General features: G+C 53.4%; 1 protein-coding gene across 5 annotated transcripts in view; it reads right to left on the bottom strand.

Annotated features, from left to right (window-relative positions):
- The window catches only part of Camk2b (calcium/calmodulin dependent protein kinase II beta), an 87,458-nt gene that overhangs the window by 19,662 nt on the left and 47,491 nt on the right, over nucleotides 1-20,305 (bottom strand). For all 5 annotated transcript variants that reach the window (XM_032916977.1, XM_032916976.1, XM_032916974.1 and 2 more), the window contains exons 3-6: nucleotides 19,161-19,220; nucleotides 10,728-10,782; nucleotides 7,233-7,298; nucleotides 1,553-1,625 (exon numbers count right to left, since the gene is read on the bottom strand). In XM_032916977.1, the coding sequence (XP_032772868.1) occupies nucleotides 1,553-1,625; nucleotides 7,233-7,298; nucleotides 10,728-10,782; nucleotides 19,161-19,220 (254 nt within the window). The remainder of the gene's footprint in view (nucleotides 1-1,552; nucleotides 1,626-7,232; nucleotides 7,299-10,727; nucleotides 10,783-19,160; nucleotides 19,221-20,305) is intronic.

Genomic DNA, 20,305 nt, shown 5'->3' on the forward strand with positions numbered 1-20,305 from the left:
GCTCTTGCTGTGGGTGTGAGGTAAGCAAGCTTGAAGCTGCAGAGTTCCTAGGACTCTCTCCCCTCTGGTGATAGATAGGCAGGGGTCACACTCAGCCTGGCCTGGGGTCACACTCAGCCTGGCCCATTTTCATTTTGCCATTGTGAGCATGGCAGGGACCCTGAGCTCTCTGCTTCCACACTGAACACGTGTCAGTCACATGGGAACTCTAGAAAGTGCAAGGCAAGAACGTCTGGGGCCTGGAGGAGGCAGCAGTCAGGCCACAGAGGCTGAGCTGCACCCTGGCTTCTTCACAACCACCACCCGAGACACCAGCTACACACGCTCTCTCCTGCCTTGTCTTGACCATGTAGCTTCCACTTAGCATGGTGTCATCTGTGGTTCTGCCTCACCAAGATGTCCTCCAGGAAAGGAGAGACACTGTATTCTCTCAAAAGGAAGATCCTGCTTGCCCAGACCTGGAGACGTGAGGGAACACATACTTCCATGTTTTAGCCTCAGCGTTTACTCTCTGCGGGCGTAGTGCCTGCACCCCATGTAATCAGTGACGTATACCCCCGTGTCTCAGGGGCCTTGTACCCAGGTAAGGCAGAGCAGGATGCTTAAGGAAGCAAGGACACATGATGAGATGCAGGGGACATCCTGGGCCTACTCTGTGTGACACCTTCCCCAGAACAGCTGCAAAGACTGGTCCCTAACCTGTGGCCTAAGAAAGGAGTGGCCATCCCAGTTAGCACTGAGGTTGGCCTTAAAGACATTCAGGCTAGGATTGGCATCTACAGTGTCCCCAAACAGGTGGATTCAGCAAGAGGCTGAGCCAGGCCTTGGAAAGGGAGAGATTACAGGGGGGAAGGGGTTGGGGAAGGGGTCTTTAGACAGCTCAGAGTCAATTGTTTTCTTCTCATGAGGTGTGTGTGTAGGGGGCGGGGGGCTCATGTAGACTTGGCACCTTCAAACCTGCTATGTAGCCTAGGCTAGCCTTGAATTCCTGATCCTTTTACCCCAATCTCCTAGGCACCAGGATTAAAGGGATGAGCTGCACCAAGCTACAGGCTTTTGTTTGCACAGAGCCTAGAGCCCATAGTCAAGCAAAGGGCATCACAGAATCGGAAAGAGAGACCTGAGAGGAGTCGAGCAAGCCAGTCTACTCCTGCTCTCCTCACCCTGCCTCGAGTCACCCGTGTCCCCAGCCTTGAGAGCTCCATCTTGGTAGAAGACTAGAAAGTGAGAAACTGAGTGTGCATCTGTTAACCGGATAGTTCTAGAAGTGATCAAGGAGCTGGGCTGTAAGTGTGCAGTTACATTCCACATATGTGCACACGCACACACACACACAGCTATTTTATATACGCATGCACCCATGCCGCTACATGCACACATGTGCATGAGGGCCCTGCCCAGACACGGACACGCATGCACTCACACTCCTGCATGCAAGCATGTCATGTGCACACACGCCTGGCACACCCCACCTCCCTTGTACACCACACTTCCTGCTGCACAGTTTGTAGGTGTGGGTGACCACCTGTCGCAGAGCAGAGAGGAGACTCACCTTGAGGTCTCTGTGGACGACCCCCATTTGGTGACAGTGGAGAACGGCCTCCAGGATCTGCTGGATACAGTGACTGTGCAAACAGCAGGCAGGTTAGTTGAATGGTCCTGGGGTGGCCGGGGCGGCGGGGGCGGGGCAGCAACAGGAGACATGGGAAAGGCAGGGGTACTGGGGTTCAACCCCCAGCCTGGGGGAGCAAGGAGAATGAGGGGAATCATGGCGGAAGGAGAGGCTGGCCACAAGGGAGTCCTTCCTCAGCCCCAAGGTCAGCTCTTCTAGTCCTTGCTCTGCCTCCCATGCTGGACCCAGGTCTGCTTAGAAATCAGAACCAGATCCCCAGCAGCAACTCTGAAGGGAAACACTCTGGTTTCAGCTTAGCTCTCTTAAGGCTGAATTAGGCTAAACAGACCCTGCGCTGTGGGCAGAGATGTCAACTGTAAGTGGACCCTATGGGTGTGGCAGGTAGGAGCATGGGTGCCAGGCTACGTGGATGAACCTGCCCGCTGTGGAGATATTACATTACTGCATGCTTCTCCATCTCAATAGATACGGCGCCTGCATGTGTCATCAGCCCAGCCTTATCCACGTGAAGACAACTATTGGGCAGGCTGCCTCTCTAGCCAGGGGACAGCTTAAGCACACAAGTCCTCTCTGTTCCAGCTCTCTCCTAGTTAGTGACATCTATCGGTGGCAGTCTCAGACCCGTCCTGTCCTTCCACACATCAGGCTCAGGGCCACCAGCCCCATGGATGCAGAGGCCCTGTAGCCTGTGCTCAACTCCCCGCTGCCCCAGTAACCCCTGAAGCTAGGTACGAGTCTCATGGGATCTCACCCTACGGACAGCGGCGTGACCAAAGGTTGGCTTCTCTGGGGTATGGAAACCACCCTTCTCAAACAGCACCCCCACCCCCAAGTCTGGCCATACGTGGGCATGACCAGCAAGGCACTGTGAATTATATTCAAGTTTTCTCCCCACAAAGCTCACCCTTGACGTCTGATGGATGTGAACCCGAGGTGTGTGAGTTCAGAAAGAACCATTGTCCAACATGTGGGAGGTAACCTTCGAAGGTTACCACCTCTCGCCTGTAATGGGGGCCTTGAGACCCCTTCTTCCCGCCTTCTCCCAGGGTCCACCTTGGTCCCTGTCCTGTGTCTGCTGTCTTTGAAGGGGCCGTGTCACCATAAGGAACTGCTATTTCTCATGACATTCTATTTTGCCTGGCACCTTCCTTTCTTTCTGATCCCCAAGGAAGTCAAGCACTTGTCACTCAGGGTGATGACCAGTCCCATGCAGGTTAGGGGTCAACTGTGTTCATGACAAGGCCTGTAGGGCTGGGCACAGACTGTCTCACCCACGTGAGCAGAGCTTGGTCTTCCCATAGGCCAAACGCACAAACGCCAGACCCAACGGGGCCACAGCTGTAAGCGCCAATACTTCCCCCAGCCCTGCCAAGTGCAGAGGGCCTCTACTGAGTTGCCCAATGGCCAACGGGCCTCTCAGACTAAGTGAAACGGAGAGCTGAGTCCTGTGGCCCTATTTAGAGAAAATGAAAGCCACAGACCATAGGTCTCCAGCCATGTCTGTGGTCTGCACAGCCCTACTTGGCTGACCTCCCTTTCTGTCTGGGATGTTCTTTCAGAGGATTGATTTACATGTAACCACAGTCACTGGGAAGTGCCACCTGCCTACACCACCAGCATGGGCCCAGCCTGCTCCACACACTGCAGAGAATGCTGAGGGAAGGGTCGGCACCTTCCTCAGTGAGCTCCTCAAGCTCAGACTTCAGACAGACCATTTAAAATCCAGTTAAGGCTCTAGGCCAGGCCCTGAGGTCTTACCCTCGATGATAGCATCATCAGCATGGGTCCAGCAGCACACACTGTCCTATCCCCCCGTCTCCCAGTATTTCGGTAAATATTAAAACTATGGAACCTTTTATCCCACGCTAGCACTGGCACCATAGGGGCACACAAAACTAACAATAATTTATCTCAGCGGCTCCACGCTGCCCCCAAGTACTCTCAGACCCAGGTGGTCTGCGAGCCGTTCCAGCATGGCACCTTGCCACGTTGGTCCCTAGAGTTAGGTCTGGCGTCGGAGGGCCATATGGAATGAACCGTAATTTATCTCCGGTTAGTATCTCCCGGCTGTCTCTGCTGGCCGCAAACTCTGCCCACACTGCAACATGTCCGACAAATTCAAACCTCCGGAAACTTGTAATTTAACAATGGCTTTATCTCAGATTTACTTAGCAAATTTTACACCCCCACAGAACGTCCACACCATAAACTCAGAGCCAAATGGTAAAGATGTAAACCACCCACCTAGATAAGACAAACTGACCTATAGAAATCCATCCCTTAAGAAATATACTTAACTGCCTAGGCCATTTAAGACCACCTGGATCTGGGTCAGCTTCTCCTTCTCCATCTTGATTCTCCTTTTCCTTTCTCTCTCGCCTTACCAAAACTTTGTCCCCGCCTTACATTTTTTACTGTCCAATCACGGCCTTGACCTAACCTATGCCAGCCCTGACCTGCATATAGACATCAACCTACACCCAGGCATCCTTCCGGGTGGTGCTGGGCCCCAGAAAACCTCTTTTGGTGCCCAGAAGTCTAGCCCATGCTGCTGGGGTAGTGATCTTCCCTTTCCGACATAGGCCAGTTCTCACACAGGGGCAAGCCCCTCATATGGGTCACAGCCATCCCGAGAGGGTCACTAGTACTACAGAATAACCTAGTGGGTGAGCCATGGCTCTCCAGGAGACCATGGTGCCAAGGTGTAGGAGAGAAAGTGACATCAGGGACCCAAGGCGGGCTGGGGCACTCACCCAGTCAAGAGAATGGCAGGTCAGGGAGCCTTAGGGACTTTTCCTCATGCTGTTCTGGCCCAGGCTACCTCCATCACCAGGCACTCAATACTTTTCTTAGTGTCTTAGTTTGGAAGTCACTCTGTGGCCTGACTCACCGACAAGCAGCATGGCGGACACTGGCTAGGTTCTGGACGCTGTTCTCAGCTTGGGATCTAGTCAGCATCACAGTAGCTGGGATCACAGGCGCATGCTGCTGTGCCTGGCTTCTAGGACTTGCAAGAATAAGTCTCAGTGTTCCGGACTTTGTTAACTGTGCTTTGTAAAAGGACTTGGTCACCTCTAAGTTTCCCCCACAGTCTCCAAACTGAAAGCCCGTTGTCACTCCAAAGGAAACCTCCAGCTTTCTTGGCTAGAAATGGGTTCAGAAAAGCCCCTCTTGTCTGCCTTCCTGCTCTGGGCATGAGGAATCCCATAAAGAGGCCACACCCTACTTGTATGACAGCCCCAGTACCTTAGGCCCGTACTCTGCGACCCAGGCCTCTTTCTCAATGGGGTTGTTCCCCGCACTGAGGAGGGAGAACGCACAGCTGGGACTCAGACCCCTGCTGGCTGGACCTCTATGCTTCTGTCTTAGGCTTTGGTGCCTAACGAGGAGTCTGATTAGGTTGTCCCTGTGGGTTGTTACCCCACAGCCATTGATCCATGTGGATGACAGTAAAATTTGAGCTCAGGTTGAGAGAAAGCACCAGGGAGATGGACTGACACCATCTGGCCAGACAGTGGAAGCAGATTCCTCACAGGACGCAGGCTGCCCACCCTCCTCACAGTCTGACTACTGAGCACGCTCCTCCCTTAGATTCCTGAATACCAGAGAGACAAAGCCCATGCCTTCTTGGCCAGGGATAGGTCCGGGAAACCTTAAATACTTAAGGCACTCTCTACATAGTGTTTCCCTGGGAAGCAGCAGGCACTCCTGTCCTCTGAGAAGGCATGGTGGTTCCTGATAAGGGCACAGTGCACTCTCCTCTCTCAGTCTACAGGTTCCTATGTCCTGAACAGGCTAAGGACATGGGAATTCCCTGTCTTGTACCTTCCTGGACCCAGTGGGTCGTGGACAGGGTTGACTACTCTATTTCTCTGTCACCTGTAGCAAGAAGGCTGGGGGTCCAGAAATGAGGGCTGGAGAGTTTTGATACAGGCCAGGCACCTTAGAGCCACCAGAGGGCGCTGTGGACCTTTCAGAGATAGACTGAGGTTGGAGCCACTGTGTGGCCCTGAATGGATACCAGGCCGGTATACTTGAGGTGAGCTCTGACCGCAGTAATAGAAGCAGACCCCTGGGTTGGAGAATAAAGCTTACGGGGAACCCTACACACATGGGGTTATACGAATCGAAGAGGGTCAAGGGCTGGAAGACTTTGATAAGGAGGGAAGGAGCATCAGCCCCCCTCTCCCTTACAGGTTACCTGGAAGGGGCGTGGTTCCCCAGCTTAGTGACCCACCCATTTCCCACCTGTCATTTTAGGTCAGGGAAAGGGGTTCCCTTTCTCTTTCTGCTTCTCTTATAAGCAGAATATAAAGAAAGCATTTATTTTCCTCCAGTCCACAGGACAGGCCTTTTCTAAGATTTGGCAAAACACAATGTTTATCCTGGGGGAGCCTTTGAAAGGACTCTGTGCCGTTAGTCTTCTGAGACTGAATTGGGACAGAGTGGTTTGTCCCACCCTGTCCTTCTCTGTGGCTTGGCCTCTGCTGCCTAGCTCCATGGGGAAGGCCATGATGAACCAGGATGTTCATGGCTTCCCACAGGGCCTCAGGGCCTGCAGTGAAAAGCAAGACTCCCTGCTAGTGCAGAATCGAGTCACATAAAGCTCATGTAAATAATATGCATTTCTTTCCATTAGAGACATAATGTATGTTCATTAAAGATGAGCTTTAAAATAGACAAGATAGAAAATGTAAAACCACCCAGAACTTGCCTGCTCGGGAAAGACCCCTGCGTGCCCCTCCCCCCTGCCTGCATGCCCCGCTTCTGCACCCCCTGCCTTTAAATACACATCTATCTCTGTGGCCAAGCAATGGTGGACAGGACCCACAAGCATATCCACAACTATCCCTGAGATAAGACACAGTCAGGATAGCACCTGACATGGACCCCAGGAGCCTTTGAGAAACAGACCCATCCTTGCCCCAGACACCCTTCAGTCTGGTCCCCAGCAGCCATAAACAGGCCTCTCCAAGCCACTGTCCTTCATCGCCTCGGCCTGGTGAGGACTATCCAAGTATTCATGAAGAATCTAGGCCCAGACGGAATCCAAGTACTTCCACTCAGCCGCACACCTGAGACCCGTGGATCTAGGGTTCGGTCCTCTGATTGGCTGAGAGGACAAATGCCCCGTGAACTAAGGTTTTGTGTCTCCCTGGCTTCTTCCCAAGGCCCTGGAGTGAGGTGGGCATGTGCTCAGGAGCTTTTTGTGGAAAACCAGTGCTCGCTCTTCCAGCAGCAGTCAGTACAATGTTGTGTTCAGGCTGGGGGTGCTCAAGATGGCTCTGAGAGGACATTTCGATGGGGGTTGGCTCCTGGCCTGTCTTTCTTAGAACATCACACTGTGTGCTTATCTGTGGGAAGGTAATGGACGGTGGATGGGATGTCCCAGAAGAGAACCTCTCTGTGCAGGCTGGGCTGCTCCCCACTCGGCCCCACACCTCTGCGCTGACACTTTTACTCAGCTGACCTCTGAGGGACCATGGAAATGACAGTGATACACAGGACAAATGCAGGTTACAGAAGGGGCAGGCGTGGCACTGAATGAGGAAGGAGCCAGAGGTTAGGGAAGGGCAGCATGGCGGGAAGTTGTACCCACCTGGCGTCAGCCTCGCTGTAGTACTCTCTCGCCACAATGTCTTCAAAGAGCTCCCCACCAGTGACCCTACGAGGAAAGCACAGTCATGGTTCCTGGAGATCTCGGTCACCCTGATACCCCATCACTGTCACCACCATTACTTATCATCACCACCACCACTGTGATCACTGTCATGCCACCGCTGCCACCACAGTCAGCACTGTCACAATCACCATGACCACCACAGTCAGCACCATCGTCATCACCATGAACACTAGAGTTAGTGTCATCACTGTCACCATGACCACCATAGTCATCACCATCACCATCACCACCAGTCATCACCATCACAGTCACCATGACCACCACAGCACCATCACCGTCACCCTGACCACCACAGTTGCCATCATCATGACCACCACAGTCAGTGCCATCATTGTCACCATGACCACCACAGTCAGCACCATCACTGTCACCATGACCACCAGTCATCACTGTCACCATGACCACCAGTCATCACTGTCACCGTGACCACCAGTCATCACCATCACCATGACCACCACAGTCAGTGCCATCACTGTCACCATGACCATCACATCACCCTGATACCCCATCACTGTCATCACCATTACTTATCATCACCACCACCACTGTGACCACTGTCACACCACCACTGCCACCGCTGCCACCACAGTCAGCGCTGTCACAATCACCATGACCACCACAGCACCATCACTGTCACCATGACCACCACAGTCAGCACCATCACCCTCACAATGATCACCACAGTCAGCGACATTACCGTTACCATGACCACCACAGTCAGCACCATTGCCATCACCATGACCAGCACAGTCAGTGCCATCACTGTCACATGACCATCACAGTCAGCACCATCACCATCACCATGACTACCACAGTCAGCACCATCACTGTCACCATGACCACCAGTCATCGCCATCACCGTCATCACCTCCTCCATCACTCTTATGTCATCTTCATTACATCACCACGACCAACACCATGGCCATCACCGTCATCATCGCTAACACCCCATCATCACCATCAGTGATCACCATTGTCATCACTGTTACCATCTAACCACCATGACTACTATCACCATACCATCGTCACCGGCACCTCCATCCTCACACACACACCCAGAGCGACAACTTATCAAGGACATACTTGTTCATACCTGGTAGCATTTAAATGCTTTTTCCTTCACACATGTTCCCTGAGAAAACTGAGTTTCTTACACCCAAGTGGGCTCCCCAGAGCTGGCAGCACATGGGTTTGAGCCAGGGCTTCCCAGGGTTCCTCCTGGCTCTGTGACCCTTAATCCTAGGTCTGAGACTGTCTGGCTTCCCCTATTCAATGCCCTGCTGCTTGGGCCATATTTGAAGCATCAAACAAGGGATTTAGTTCCTGGATCTGGCCTCCAGGGTGGGCTGAGGTCTTGAAATACTTGAATCCCTGTCCCCAAGAGACCATAGACAACATTGGTAGTTTATCTGCCTACACGCTCTCCTGTTCTCTGTCTCTGTCTTCTTCCATCAAATGCCAATGGCAAAAGCGGAAATAGCAACACTGAATGTGTGGTTTGCACACATGGACCAGGAGAGTCAGATCCAGCAGGAGCCCAGGTAAGGGGCTGTCATCCCCAGTGCTGTGTGATTGATAGCTTGAGTCTCAGCACAAAAGAAAGTTCTCGACCCAGGCTTTGAGAACTCAAGTCTGGGCAGAGAAAACGGCATAAGGCAGTGCATCTTGGTACGGAGCTAGAGTTCAAAGGATGCCCTTGGGGGTGCCAGGGCCAGCTTCCCTGAGTAACTGCATGTGTCAGGTACTTGCATGTCGGTGTGCGGACACCAGGGTCATCTCTTGGTCCAGAGTCATGGGGCAGGGAGCTGGGCCTCTTCTCAGATGGCTGCTGTGGGAGATGTGGGGTCACTGTTGGGAGCCCTGCTCTGTAACTTGCATGCTTAGGCCTGGTGTGTACTGGTCATCTCCCAAATCCTGTCAGCTCCCAACTGACAAGGCCTTGAGGGCTGCTGGGGTGCTAATCACCTCAGAACCTGCAACCCTGGAGGCTCTGGAGGTATGGGAGGCCTTCTGTCCAGACCACCTCCTCAGTCTCTCCCTGCAGCTGTCTGCCTGGCATATGTTGGGAGGTCTGAGAGATAAATGTGTCATACCTACACATAAACACATCCAGCCCTGACCCCACCCACTCTCTTTCCTTCTCAGCCCTTAAAACAAGTACAGCCATCCGTTGGCCATCAGAGGCCCTGGGCATGACCACCCTCAGCCCACAGGCCTCTGTTTCTGGAGAAGAGAGGGTGGTGAAAGTGATTCTGAGGCACACATGGGGAAAGTGAGCCTGCCCTACCTCAGGTCATAGGACTGATGTCTAAGCAGTCATCACCTGTTCTGTAGCTGATGATTCTAGGCACGGTCTTGTGGGACACACAGAGGTAGCTGAGAAATAAACAAATTCCATGCAGGGGCAGCCTCTCTCAACACCCGAAGATACTACAAGGCGGAGAACGCTGAAGCCTGCAAGCCCAACAGCCTGGACATCTGTCATTTGCAGGAGGAAGAGCTGAGAGGTGGCCCTAGGAAGCTTCTTCCGGTTCCCATTCAGCCTGTTGCTCAAGGGTAGCCAGAGGGCATGAGGTAACCATAGTAACAGTACCAGAGCCAGGCTTCCCTGGATGTGCAGTCTGAAGGCCGCCTGGACAGGCCAAAGCCCCTGGGCCCCACCCAGCCCAGGGTCCTGAAGCAGCCCTGATTCACAGACAGCTAAATATAGTGCTTCTTAGCAGGAGCTGTCAAGAGTAAGGGAGATGAGATCATCGCTTCTAAATCCGGCAGGAAGTGAGAGGCGGAGTTGGCCCTGAACGCCTTCTCACTCAGCTACTGCACACACACTCATGCAAACACACTCACATATGCGTGCGGGCACACACACACACACACACACACACACACACACACACACACACATACACACACACACGGAGGCCTGAATCCCCAAAACACACCAGTCACACTTATAAGACAGACATGCCCGTTCACTCACGGACTTGACGCAGAGCATCTCTGCGCTTGCTCTAAGCCCAGGTGCTGTCACACACACGCGTGCACACTCATCCTTCCACCCATGCTCATCAACGTGCATGCTCATGCCAACGCAGCATGGCAGGCCTCAGGAGGGAGGGAGGTGAATGGACACTGGCTGCTCTCTGTGGTCTTCCCTCTACTGCCCCAGCCTACCAGCTTTCTGCATGGAGGACGTCCTCAGCATGTCAGATTCAGACTGTGGGTAAAAACCCGTGCATAGCCAAATCAGCGCCGGCTAGGCTGGATATGGCTGGGGATGAGGTAACCCCCTGCAGAAGTGCACTTAAGGAGAGTCCTGATGTGGGGACAGGCTTGCTCCTGAACCTGAGGAGGCTGCGGGCCCCATGCTGGGAGTGAAGGAAGGTGAGGGTCCCTGGATCTGGCACTTACAGGTCGAAGACCAGGTAGTGGAAGCCCTCTTCAGAGATGCTGTCATGGAGGCGTACTGCGGGGACAGAGAAGTCATGAGGAGCAGGAGGTAGCCCAGGATATTCCCTACTGCCCACCTCCACCCTGACGGGGCCCACACAGCACCAGTGCTGCAAGCTCTGTAGCCCACAGGGTCTCCCCCAAGATAAGGAGGCTGCCTCGGGCTGGGGGAAGATACGAGCTGGCTTGAAGTGCTGCATGCTGAGCCAGAGGGAGCACTGCTGAGTCAGAGGGAGCACCACAGAGTCCGGAGGGAGCACAACAGAGTCCAGAGGGAGCACCACAGAGTCCGGAGGGAGCACCATGGAGCTCTAGGCAGCACTTTGCCCCTCTGTTGGCCCCTTTCTGCTCTCCTATTTCCCCTCACAGGAGCTGTGTCGTCATGGGAGAGGTTTCTGCAGGAAACAGACCTATTTTCCACTCTGGACTATCCTCAGCAGGACAGAGCCCAGGTATGGTAGCTTTCAGAGGCTCAGACCTTGACTTCTGACTCCCTCTTGGCCAGTGGGATCTAACAGTCTTCCTCTCTCTGGCCTATTTCCACACCAGTTGCTGAACTTCTATCCAGTGCCTGCCTGGACTGGGCTGAGGCCGATGGGCTCTCAGGAATGAGGAACTCTGATGGCGATGGCATGGGGGAGCTGCCAGGTCTCGGCCTGGAGCTACACTCTGCACCAAGCAGGAAGGATTTTCTAGGAATGAGTCACTCTGGGCCCTGCTTTCCCGCATGCGGATCCTGCCCTTTGCTAGAACAGCATCCCCTGCATGCCGGGGCTGCTCCAAGTGCCTTGCATGTGTTGGCTCGATCAGCTCACTAACCAGGGGCTTCAGCAGAGAGGCCGATGAACCAGGCGAGGGCACAAGGCCCACAAGGGGTGCATGAGGCTATGGGAGCTGGGGTCTGGCTCCGGTGTGTGCCTGTGCTAGCCCTGGCCCTGTGCTCTTGGGATCTTAAGTTCCACCTTGCTGCCTTCCACCACCCAAGACTGGGCCACGAGGCTGGAGGGTGAAGAGCAGCCACCTTCTCCCTGGTCCCACAGGACTCCGGGACCTCAGGCAGAAACAACCCACACAACTCCTGCTCCTGGCACCCTCCCTCTGTCCTAGTTTCTAGCTGGCTGCCGGCACCCTTCCTCTTGGCACCGGTCTTCCCAGGCACCATCCTGATAGTATCCTTATGCCTAGGAACTCTGATCTGTCCCACGCCCCCACTTGGTTCCGGACACCTTAACCCCATGATGCCTTTCACCTTTAGCACACCAGGCCCCAGGCACCCGCTGTGGCCGCCAAAGTAGACGTGTGGATTGGGAGGGATCCCCCCCCACTTACCTGAGCCCAGTGTGCAGCTCTATAAAATGGAAGAATCCCCTGTTCTGTTCGTAGGGTGCTGTGAGCTGTGTTCCTATGTGAGGTAGTGAGTGCTCCCTGCTGAGCCACAGCCCTGTCTGTCACTGTTGTCACCGTAGTATAATAAACACCAGATGACTGAGGTTCAGAGTCTGAGGCCACTTAGGGACCTGGGGTGTTTTCTGAAGCCCATGACAGTGGCCTAGAGGTAGCCATTATGGAGGTAGGGTCTTACGTTTCTCCTCCATTTCCTGGTTCTAAGCTCAGTCGCATAGCTTCCCTCAGCTTACCCAACCCATCCTCTGGGACCCACATCTGGTTATTTCTCTGGGCTATCAGAGCCTCTGAGTGAGGACAAGTTTGTTCTACTTGGCCCCCTAGACGCTCTCTCGCTACCTGGGCCTCCACTCTGTCCATGAGTCTGTGTCTCCATACGTCAAGACGAGTCCCTGGTGCCTGCTGGCAGCCTCCTTCTAGGACCTTCCAACAAAACCCCTGAGGCTGGACCAGAGCACACTCTCCTTCCTAGTGGCGGGGCTATAGGGCGGCCTGTCTGAGACAGTCCAGCTGCCACCACACTGGGACATGTCATTCTGAGCAGAGAAGGCTCCCAGCAGTCCCAGGGGGACCTTCTTCCATCCATCCCTGAGGGCAATGCTCCAAGAAGGCCTAGCTGGTCCTTGGGGTTATCCCGTTGCCCCTCAGGGCCTCCAGGAACGACTGCTGGGGGCTGCCTGTCCTCAGCCACCTACCTAGAGACCAAAGAGACTTGGCTCATCTTGACCAAAGAGATGTGTCCCATCTTCTTTCTAAGACTCAGTTTCCTCCCACAGAAGGAACCATGGGGTTCTGCTTTACGTGGAATTAAGGTAGCGGGTATGTAGGCGCCATTTTTAACACAGGTGCTTATTCTAATGGCGTCAAAGTAACTTTAACCAGCACATTAGACTTGCGAATTCACGGAAAAGGCTAAGGAAAACATGACAGAAACGTGAAAGAATCTATTTAAGAACACAAAGTAAATGGCACTTTGTCACCACCTCTGTGGTGGTGGGTAGGTCCACCATAGCTTCTTGTCAGACCACCCAGGAGGGTCTGGGTCGGGTGGGCAGCAGCAAACCTCACCCAGAGTCAACCTACCCACCTGAGTCTCCCAGGGGAGAGGAACTCAGGACATGGCCGTGTCCCTCTTCCTGTTCTGCTCTGGGACTTCTCTGTTGGGGACCCTTTCCCTTCTGCTCAGCAGGGCTCAAGGGGTCAGACTCCCAAGTCAAGCTGGACTGACAGCTTCTGAGAGCAAAGAAGCTTGGAGCACCCAAACATGAGAAGACTTGGGGGGGTCCTGCTGCTGCAGGTCAAGCATGTGATGTCAACAGTGGGCCAGCTCTCAGAAGTCCTGGCTGGAGCTTGTGCAAGGGACCCAACCTGGACTGCCTCTCCTGGCACAAAAAAAGGGCAAGCATGTATAAGCATGTGCTGAATAGTGAATTCTGGCGCCTCCCTGGGGATGTTGCTGGGCTCAGGGACACATCCAGGTGAGGCCCACACACTGTTTGTGCTCAAGGATAAATATCACGCAGAAACTAACTTGACGGTTACAACCGAATCTGGAAGCCCCTTCACCTGGGGACCCTCTCTTGGGTGGCATAGGGTCCAAGATCACATAGGTTCTTCTGTTCAGTCACCTTCTTCCAGACAACCCAGAGGAACCCCTTCCCCACACCAGAATACCACCACTACCACCACCCCCACAACCCAAGCCCCTAGGACCTGTGAACATATTCCTGCCAGTTTTGCTTTGTGACTCTCTTCTACTTGGCCTGACACCAGAACACCTAGAGTCCAAAGACCGGGGTGACAGCCTGAGTGAGTTAGGCCTCTTCCCAAGAGGGGTATCCGGGCAAAGCTTCTTGTTTGCAAGAAGGTTAAACAGGGTTCGCAAGCAAATTGGGGCAAGAGCCCCAATCAGATCCCCCTCTCTCCCTCTCCCCAGCACCCAGGGGTGCTGCACTGGTCCAGCCCTCTCTTTCACTCTGAAGGAGACTGGTCCATCCTAGAGCAAACACCTGGCTAGGCCCTAGATGCTAGGGAGCCGGCATCTGGGAGTTGAGGGATTGGTTTTATTGCTGGTCCTGGGTAAAGTCATAAGCATCGTTCACAATGAAATAGCTCAGCAGGTCGGAACCAGGTTCCCAGCTTCAGATGCTCATCATGGTGGCTGCAAACGCATCCCAAACCCTATGGTGCATCTCCTCCATGGGAGCCGATTACCCTGGCTGTGGGCTTCTATACGTAGGACAGGTACCATGCAAACTGGATCATCAGAAGGCACATCGTTCCTCAGAGGGTTAAACAGGATTCGCAAAGCTGCCCCCAGGAGTATACTCAGAAGGCAGGGACTTAGCCTGTGTACCCCATCAGAGAAGCACCAGTCACAATGGCCTAGAGGTGGAAGCAGCCCCATGTGTCCATCAAGAGATGGATAGACAAGCAGAATATCATTCAGTCTTCAAAAGGAAGAAGTTCTAGCTGGGTGTGGTGATGCGTGTCTTTAATTCCAGCACTTGGGAGGCAGAGGCAGATCTCTGAGTTCAAGGCCAGCCTGGTCTACAGAGAGAGAGTTCTGTAGGATACAAAGGGAAACCCTGTCTCAAGAAGAAGAAAGAAGAAGAAAGGAGAAAGAAGGGAGAAGGTGATGGGGAAGGGGAAGAAGAGGAGGAGGAAGAGGAGGAAGAAGGAGAAGAGGAGGAGGAAGGGGAAAAGGAGGAGGAGGAAGAAGAGGAAGAGGAGGAGGAAGATGAAGAGGAAGAAAAAGAGGAGGAGGAAGAGAAGGAGGAAGAAAAAGAAGAGGAGGAAGATGAAGAGGACGAGGAGGAAGATGAAGAGGAGGAGGAGGAAGAGGAAGAGGAGGAGGAAGAAGATGAGGAGGAAGATGAAGAGGAAGAAAAAGAGGAGGAGGAAGAGAAGGAGGAAGAAAAAGAGGAGGAGGAAGATGAAGAGGATGAGGAGGAAATGAAGAGGAGGAGGAAGAGGAAGAGGAGGAGGAAGAAGATGAGGAGGAGGAGGGAGAAAGAGACCTCAACACTCAGGGAAATAAGCCAGTCATGGAAGGACAGACAGCCATGGAAGGACAGACAACGTATGGCTCAGCTCTGGTTCTATGAGGCTTTGAGATTGGTCAGTCACAGACACAGAGGCAAAATGTTGGGTCCAGGGATGGGGAGAGGAGAACAGGGAGATGTTTAGTGAGGGTAGGCTGATGGGAAAGAGCAAAAGGTCTTGGCTATAGGCAGTGGGCCCACTGCACTGTAGATGACGTCAATGCCATCAGACTGTGCATCTACCCAGGAACACTGTCGGACGTCAATGCCATCAGACTGTGCATCTACCCAGGAACACTGTCAGACATCAATGCCATCAGACTGTGCATCTACCCAGGAACACTGTCGGACATCAATGCCATCAGACTGTGCATCTACCCAGGAACACTGTTGGGTATTGCTTTGTCAGACTTCTGAAAGGCAACCTGGCCTTCATTTTTCTCTCTTTCTCTGCCTTTGTTGCTGTTCCTCATACTTGTCTCTATTTCTCTGTTTTGTCTCTGCATATTAGGTTTGGAAGTGTCTCCCAAAGGCCCACATGTCAAAGGCTCCATTCCAGCACATGGCATTACTGAGAGATGGATTACTTAAAGGGTGAGGCCTGGTAAGGAAGGTAGATAGGTGGGGACCCCCATCCTCTCTTCTTTTGCTCCCTGGCTGCCACATCTGAGGTGAACAGGTCCCCTCCAACATTTTCTCCTACCAAAGGCCCAAAGCAACCAGGACAAGAAATCATGGACTGTTGCTTATTTTGCATAGGTGTGCATGGGTATGGACTTTGACCATGTGTGGATGCATTTTCACACATGTGGGTGCACGTGTACGTGTGTGGGTGCATGTGGAGGTCAGAGGTTGACACCGGGTGTCTTCCTCAATTACTCTCGGCCTTATTCATGAGTTCACACTTGAACCCAGAATTCACTGCTTCAGCCAGCCAGCTTGCTCTGGACTGGGCTTGCAGGCAGGCACTATGCCTGCTTGGCATTTACATGGGTGCTGGGGATCTGAGCCTCAGGCTCTTGCGATAGAGAAGCACTTTATCCACTGAACCACTTCCCCAGTCCCTGGACTGACATCTCTGTAACAGTGAGCTAAAACACATTTCTCCTTATTCGTTGATTATCTCACGGCAATGGACACTAAAGTGTTCTCTCTCTCTCTCTCTCTTTCTCTTCTCTCATCACTGGCTTTGGAGGACCCTATTGTCATTCACAACAATGCTTACATGGCTCTGGGGCAGAACTTACGGAAGAGGAACTGAGATCGTAGAAGGAACCACCTTGGAAATTAATTCCAAGGCTCCAGTCAAGCCCTGGGTAGAAGACACAGACTGGCTGTATCCGCCATTGCCCTAGGCAAGGCCGGATGCTAGGCCTGCAGTTGGAGAGGAGCCTGCATAGTTCCAGCCCTGTTTCTGCTGCTGCTGCTGCTGCTGCTGCTGCTGCTGCTGCTGCTTTGTAACCCTTTTTTAAATTATTAATTTTTAAAATTAAATCCTTTAGAAAATGATTTCCAAGTGCTTTGCCTGCATGTATCTATGCCTGCCAAGTATTTACTTAGTGCTCACAGAGGCCAGGGAAGGGCACTGGATTCCCTGGAATTGGAGTTATTAGGTGGATGTGCACTGCTACGTGGGTGTTGGGGACCCAACTCGGGTCCCCTGCAGAGCAGCAAGCGTTCTTAAGTTCTGAGCCAGCCCTCCAGCCCTGGTGTGAAACTCCTAATAACTTTCAAACAGGGACACACACGGGCGCTTTGCAGAGGGTCCCACAAGCTTGTGAGGGCCCGCCAGCCAGCTGGGTTGCTCGAGAGAGCACAGACAGCCCCAGGCTGGTTGGTGAAGACTTTGAGGTTGTTTGCTCTGCAGCCCGGATGGATACCACACTTGTGAAAACACTATGAAAACGGGGATGTTTGTGTCCACTAGTAAAGTCGGCTCAGAGCGTCTGAGTGGGATGTGGTTCAGGCCTCTGAAAAGAAGAAATGTTGTAGTTGATGCTGCGTCCCCTAGGGGGAGTTTTTTATTTTGTGAGTCATCTCAACTCACCCTACCGGGTCCTGAGAGAAGGGCAGAAACATCTCCACAATCGGGGGTGGGGGCGTGGGGGGGTGTTGGTGTGTGTGTGTGTGTGTGTGTGTGTGTGTGTGTGTGTGTGTGTGTGTGTCCCCTCATCAGCCGGCCACAGGCTGCTTCTGGACTGAACTCCCACCCAGAGCTACTTCCCTACCTGTCCCCTGACTCACTGACAGTCCCAGGGTGACCTGTGGAGAGCTTTCTGTGTAGAAGTGGGGCTAAGGGGAGCGGAGTAAAGGCAGGCTAGGAGTAACTCTAATAGTCCCCCCTCCTCCTCAGAGGGCCCCTGGATCTTCAGAGAGGGTTCCATTGGAGCCTCATAGTCTCAGGTCTGCCTTCTGGAATGTTCTGGGTTTGGGCCTGACTGGGTTCTCTAACCTGACTGAAATGAGGACGTCTAGTGGTCCCCTTCCCCCAAGTCCACACAGGAAGCCAGAGCCAAGCCAGAACCCATCGGGAACCCCATCAGGCTCCTGGGAGACAGAGATCTTATTGAAGAACTAAATGAAATAACCCAACACACATCTGGGCATCCACTCGTCCAAATAAGGCAGTTCACGAAAACACAGGCAGAATGAGGTACAACTCATGTTGCTGCCCAGTCAGGAGTAGGTAAGCAAGGGCTTAGAGGTACTGGTGGGGTTGAGTCGGGGTGCCATCTCCCGTGATCTCCAAGAAGAGGTGCAGGGCTCAGTGTGAGGCATCAGGCTCTCCGTACTCAGTTGCAGGTACCAAGTAGCATGGCCTAGCAACCCTAAAGACACTGCTGGGATCCAGGTTCCTGGGCCGATCCAGACTTCCTAAGTCAGCTCTCCAGGGCAGGCCCAGGCACTGGCCTATCAAGAGGATAAGGCTCTATGCTGGGTGCAGTGGTGCACACTTTTAATCCCAGCACCTGAGAGACAGAGGCAGGTAGACCTCTCTGAGTTCAAGGACAGCGTGGCCTACCCAGCAAGTTCAGGGCCAGCCAAGACTACATAGCGAGATGTTGTCTTGAAAAACAAAAAACCGACTACCAACTGGTGGCTGAGATCCAGCCTCAGAAATGAAGGATATATTTTTCCCCATCCAGCTCTCAGTCTGGGCCGGTGGCCAGCCGAGGATCTCCAGCACTTGGGAGCCAGGTCCCCAGAGCAGATTAGCCTTCCCTCTCTACCTTAGCTCCTGCTCTGGAAAGGGATGTAGAAGCCAGGCTCCCAATCCGGCCATTCCATGCAGTCCCTGGGGACCCCTTTAAAACAGATTGCTGGACTGTGTCCTGGCAAGATTGAAACTTTGTAGGGAAGAGACCATGAACCCCCTGATAAATCCCGGCGCCTCTGAGGTCAGTCAGCCCTGAATCTGCAGCCACACCCAAGGTGTCTCCAGTTGCCCCCCAGCATGGGTAAGAGCTGAGTTTCCATACTCTCCCTCAGTTCTAGAGGGAGGAACAAGCACGTCTGTGGGTATGTGTATAGCAAGGGTCTTGTAATAGCTGTCATGGCTACCAGGGAAGGACTGAGTGACCAGGGACATCTGAGCCAACTTTCCAGGTCAGCACAACCTTGGTCCCTGCAGCTCCTGGAACATTTGTCTGGGCTTTCGGAAGGAGCCTGACTGGCAGAGCAGCTGTGCCTTCTGGGGACCAAGGCTTGGAAGGGAAGGCAGAATCCTGTGACTAGCCTGTCTTGGCTCCCATCTAGGCTGATGGGCAGATGGGGCTGACAGGCTCCTGTTAGAATCCCCGTTTCCTACTGGCAGGGTCAGCAGTCCTGACTCTGGACACCACAGCATGTGTGACGCTTGGACAGCTCACTGGTCCCGGTTCTAAGTTCTAAATTTCTCTGTAGGCATTCACCAAACCACCCACTCTACCGTCCTCTGGGTGCTCACCAATGTTGGAATGCTTCAGCAGGCGGCAGATCCGAGCCTCCCTCTCCAGCTTCTGGTGATCTGACAACAGAAAATGGCAAGGTATCATCTCGTGTCTGAGCACCGGGGACTCACGGCTGCCACATCGGGATAGGTCCCCGATGTGGGGCAGCCACCAAACAATTGGCTATCAGGAGCACGCACCTGGCGGAAGAGGAAGGCTGTGGGTACCTAGGGCTATAAACAACTGTGCCCGGGACAGAGACAAACAGGAGGCAGCGTCGAGAAGCGTAACTCTGGCCCGAGAGCCTCCAACAATGCAAAGAACGGGAAGTCTGTTAGTGGCCCACTGGCTGAATCACTGTTCTTTCTAATTCCACTTCTGGGCAGTAGTGGGGTCTACACACCGATGTGTTTGCCAGCTGGCAGCAGGCATGTGTCCTCAGAGGCCAAAGGTAGCTGCTCCAAGATATCCAGCCATGGCGCATCTGGACACTGAGTTCTCAAAGGCTGACTGGTAGGTCACTTGTTGAACACCCACCGTCTCCTGGCAGGGCCAGCAGTCCTGACTGTTCCTGCGGCAGACCTTTTCTAAGGCCCCCCCCCCCAAAGAAGGAGCAACTTACAAGGTAGAGTTTCTATATTCTAAAAAAAAGGTGCCAGGAAGCTTTCAAAAGCTGATAGACATAGCAGAAGAACCCCCCATCCCCCAAACCCCCCTGTGTAGAACACAGGGCTGCACTTGGCCACAGCCAGAGGGGAAATCAGGGCAGCTCTCACCCAGCTCTGCACTCTGTCTTCCCAACTAGTGCTGCTGATGTGCATGCGTGAGTGTGTGTGTGTGTGTGTGTGTGTGTGTGTGTGTGTGAGAGAGAGAGAGAGAGAGAGAGAGAGAGAGAGAGAGAGAGAGAGAGAGAGATTATATTTTGGGGAAAGCATGCTTTTCAGCACTAAGGACAGCAGCTGCCTCCCTGCCAAGACTGAGGGGGGCAGACCGGGGAGGGGGCGGAGGCGGCATTTAGAGCCCCTACCTCTTGCTGAGTGCTGAGCCCCTCCCAGAATGGCGAGCCCATAATGAATATGCCAATCCAAACCTCAGAGGGGTGCCTTCCTCACCAAGGGAAGTCCCTAGGACCAACAGAAAAGGAAGAATGCAGGCAGCCAGC

The sequence above is a fragment of the Rattus rattus genome, chromosome 11 (assembly GCF_011064425.1).
Source record: "Rattus rattus isolate New Zealand chromosome 11, Rrattus_CSIRO_v1, whole genome shotgun sequence".
In the NCBI taxonomy this organism is placed as follows: domain Eukaryota; kingdom Metazoa; phylum Chordata; class Mammalia; order Rodentia; family Muridae; genus Rattus; species Rattus rattus.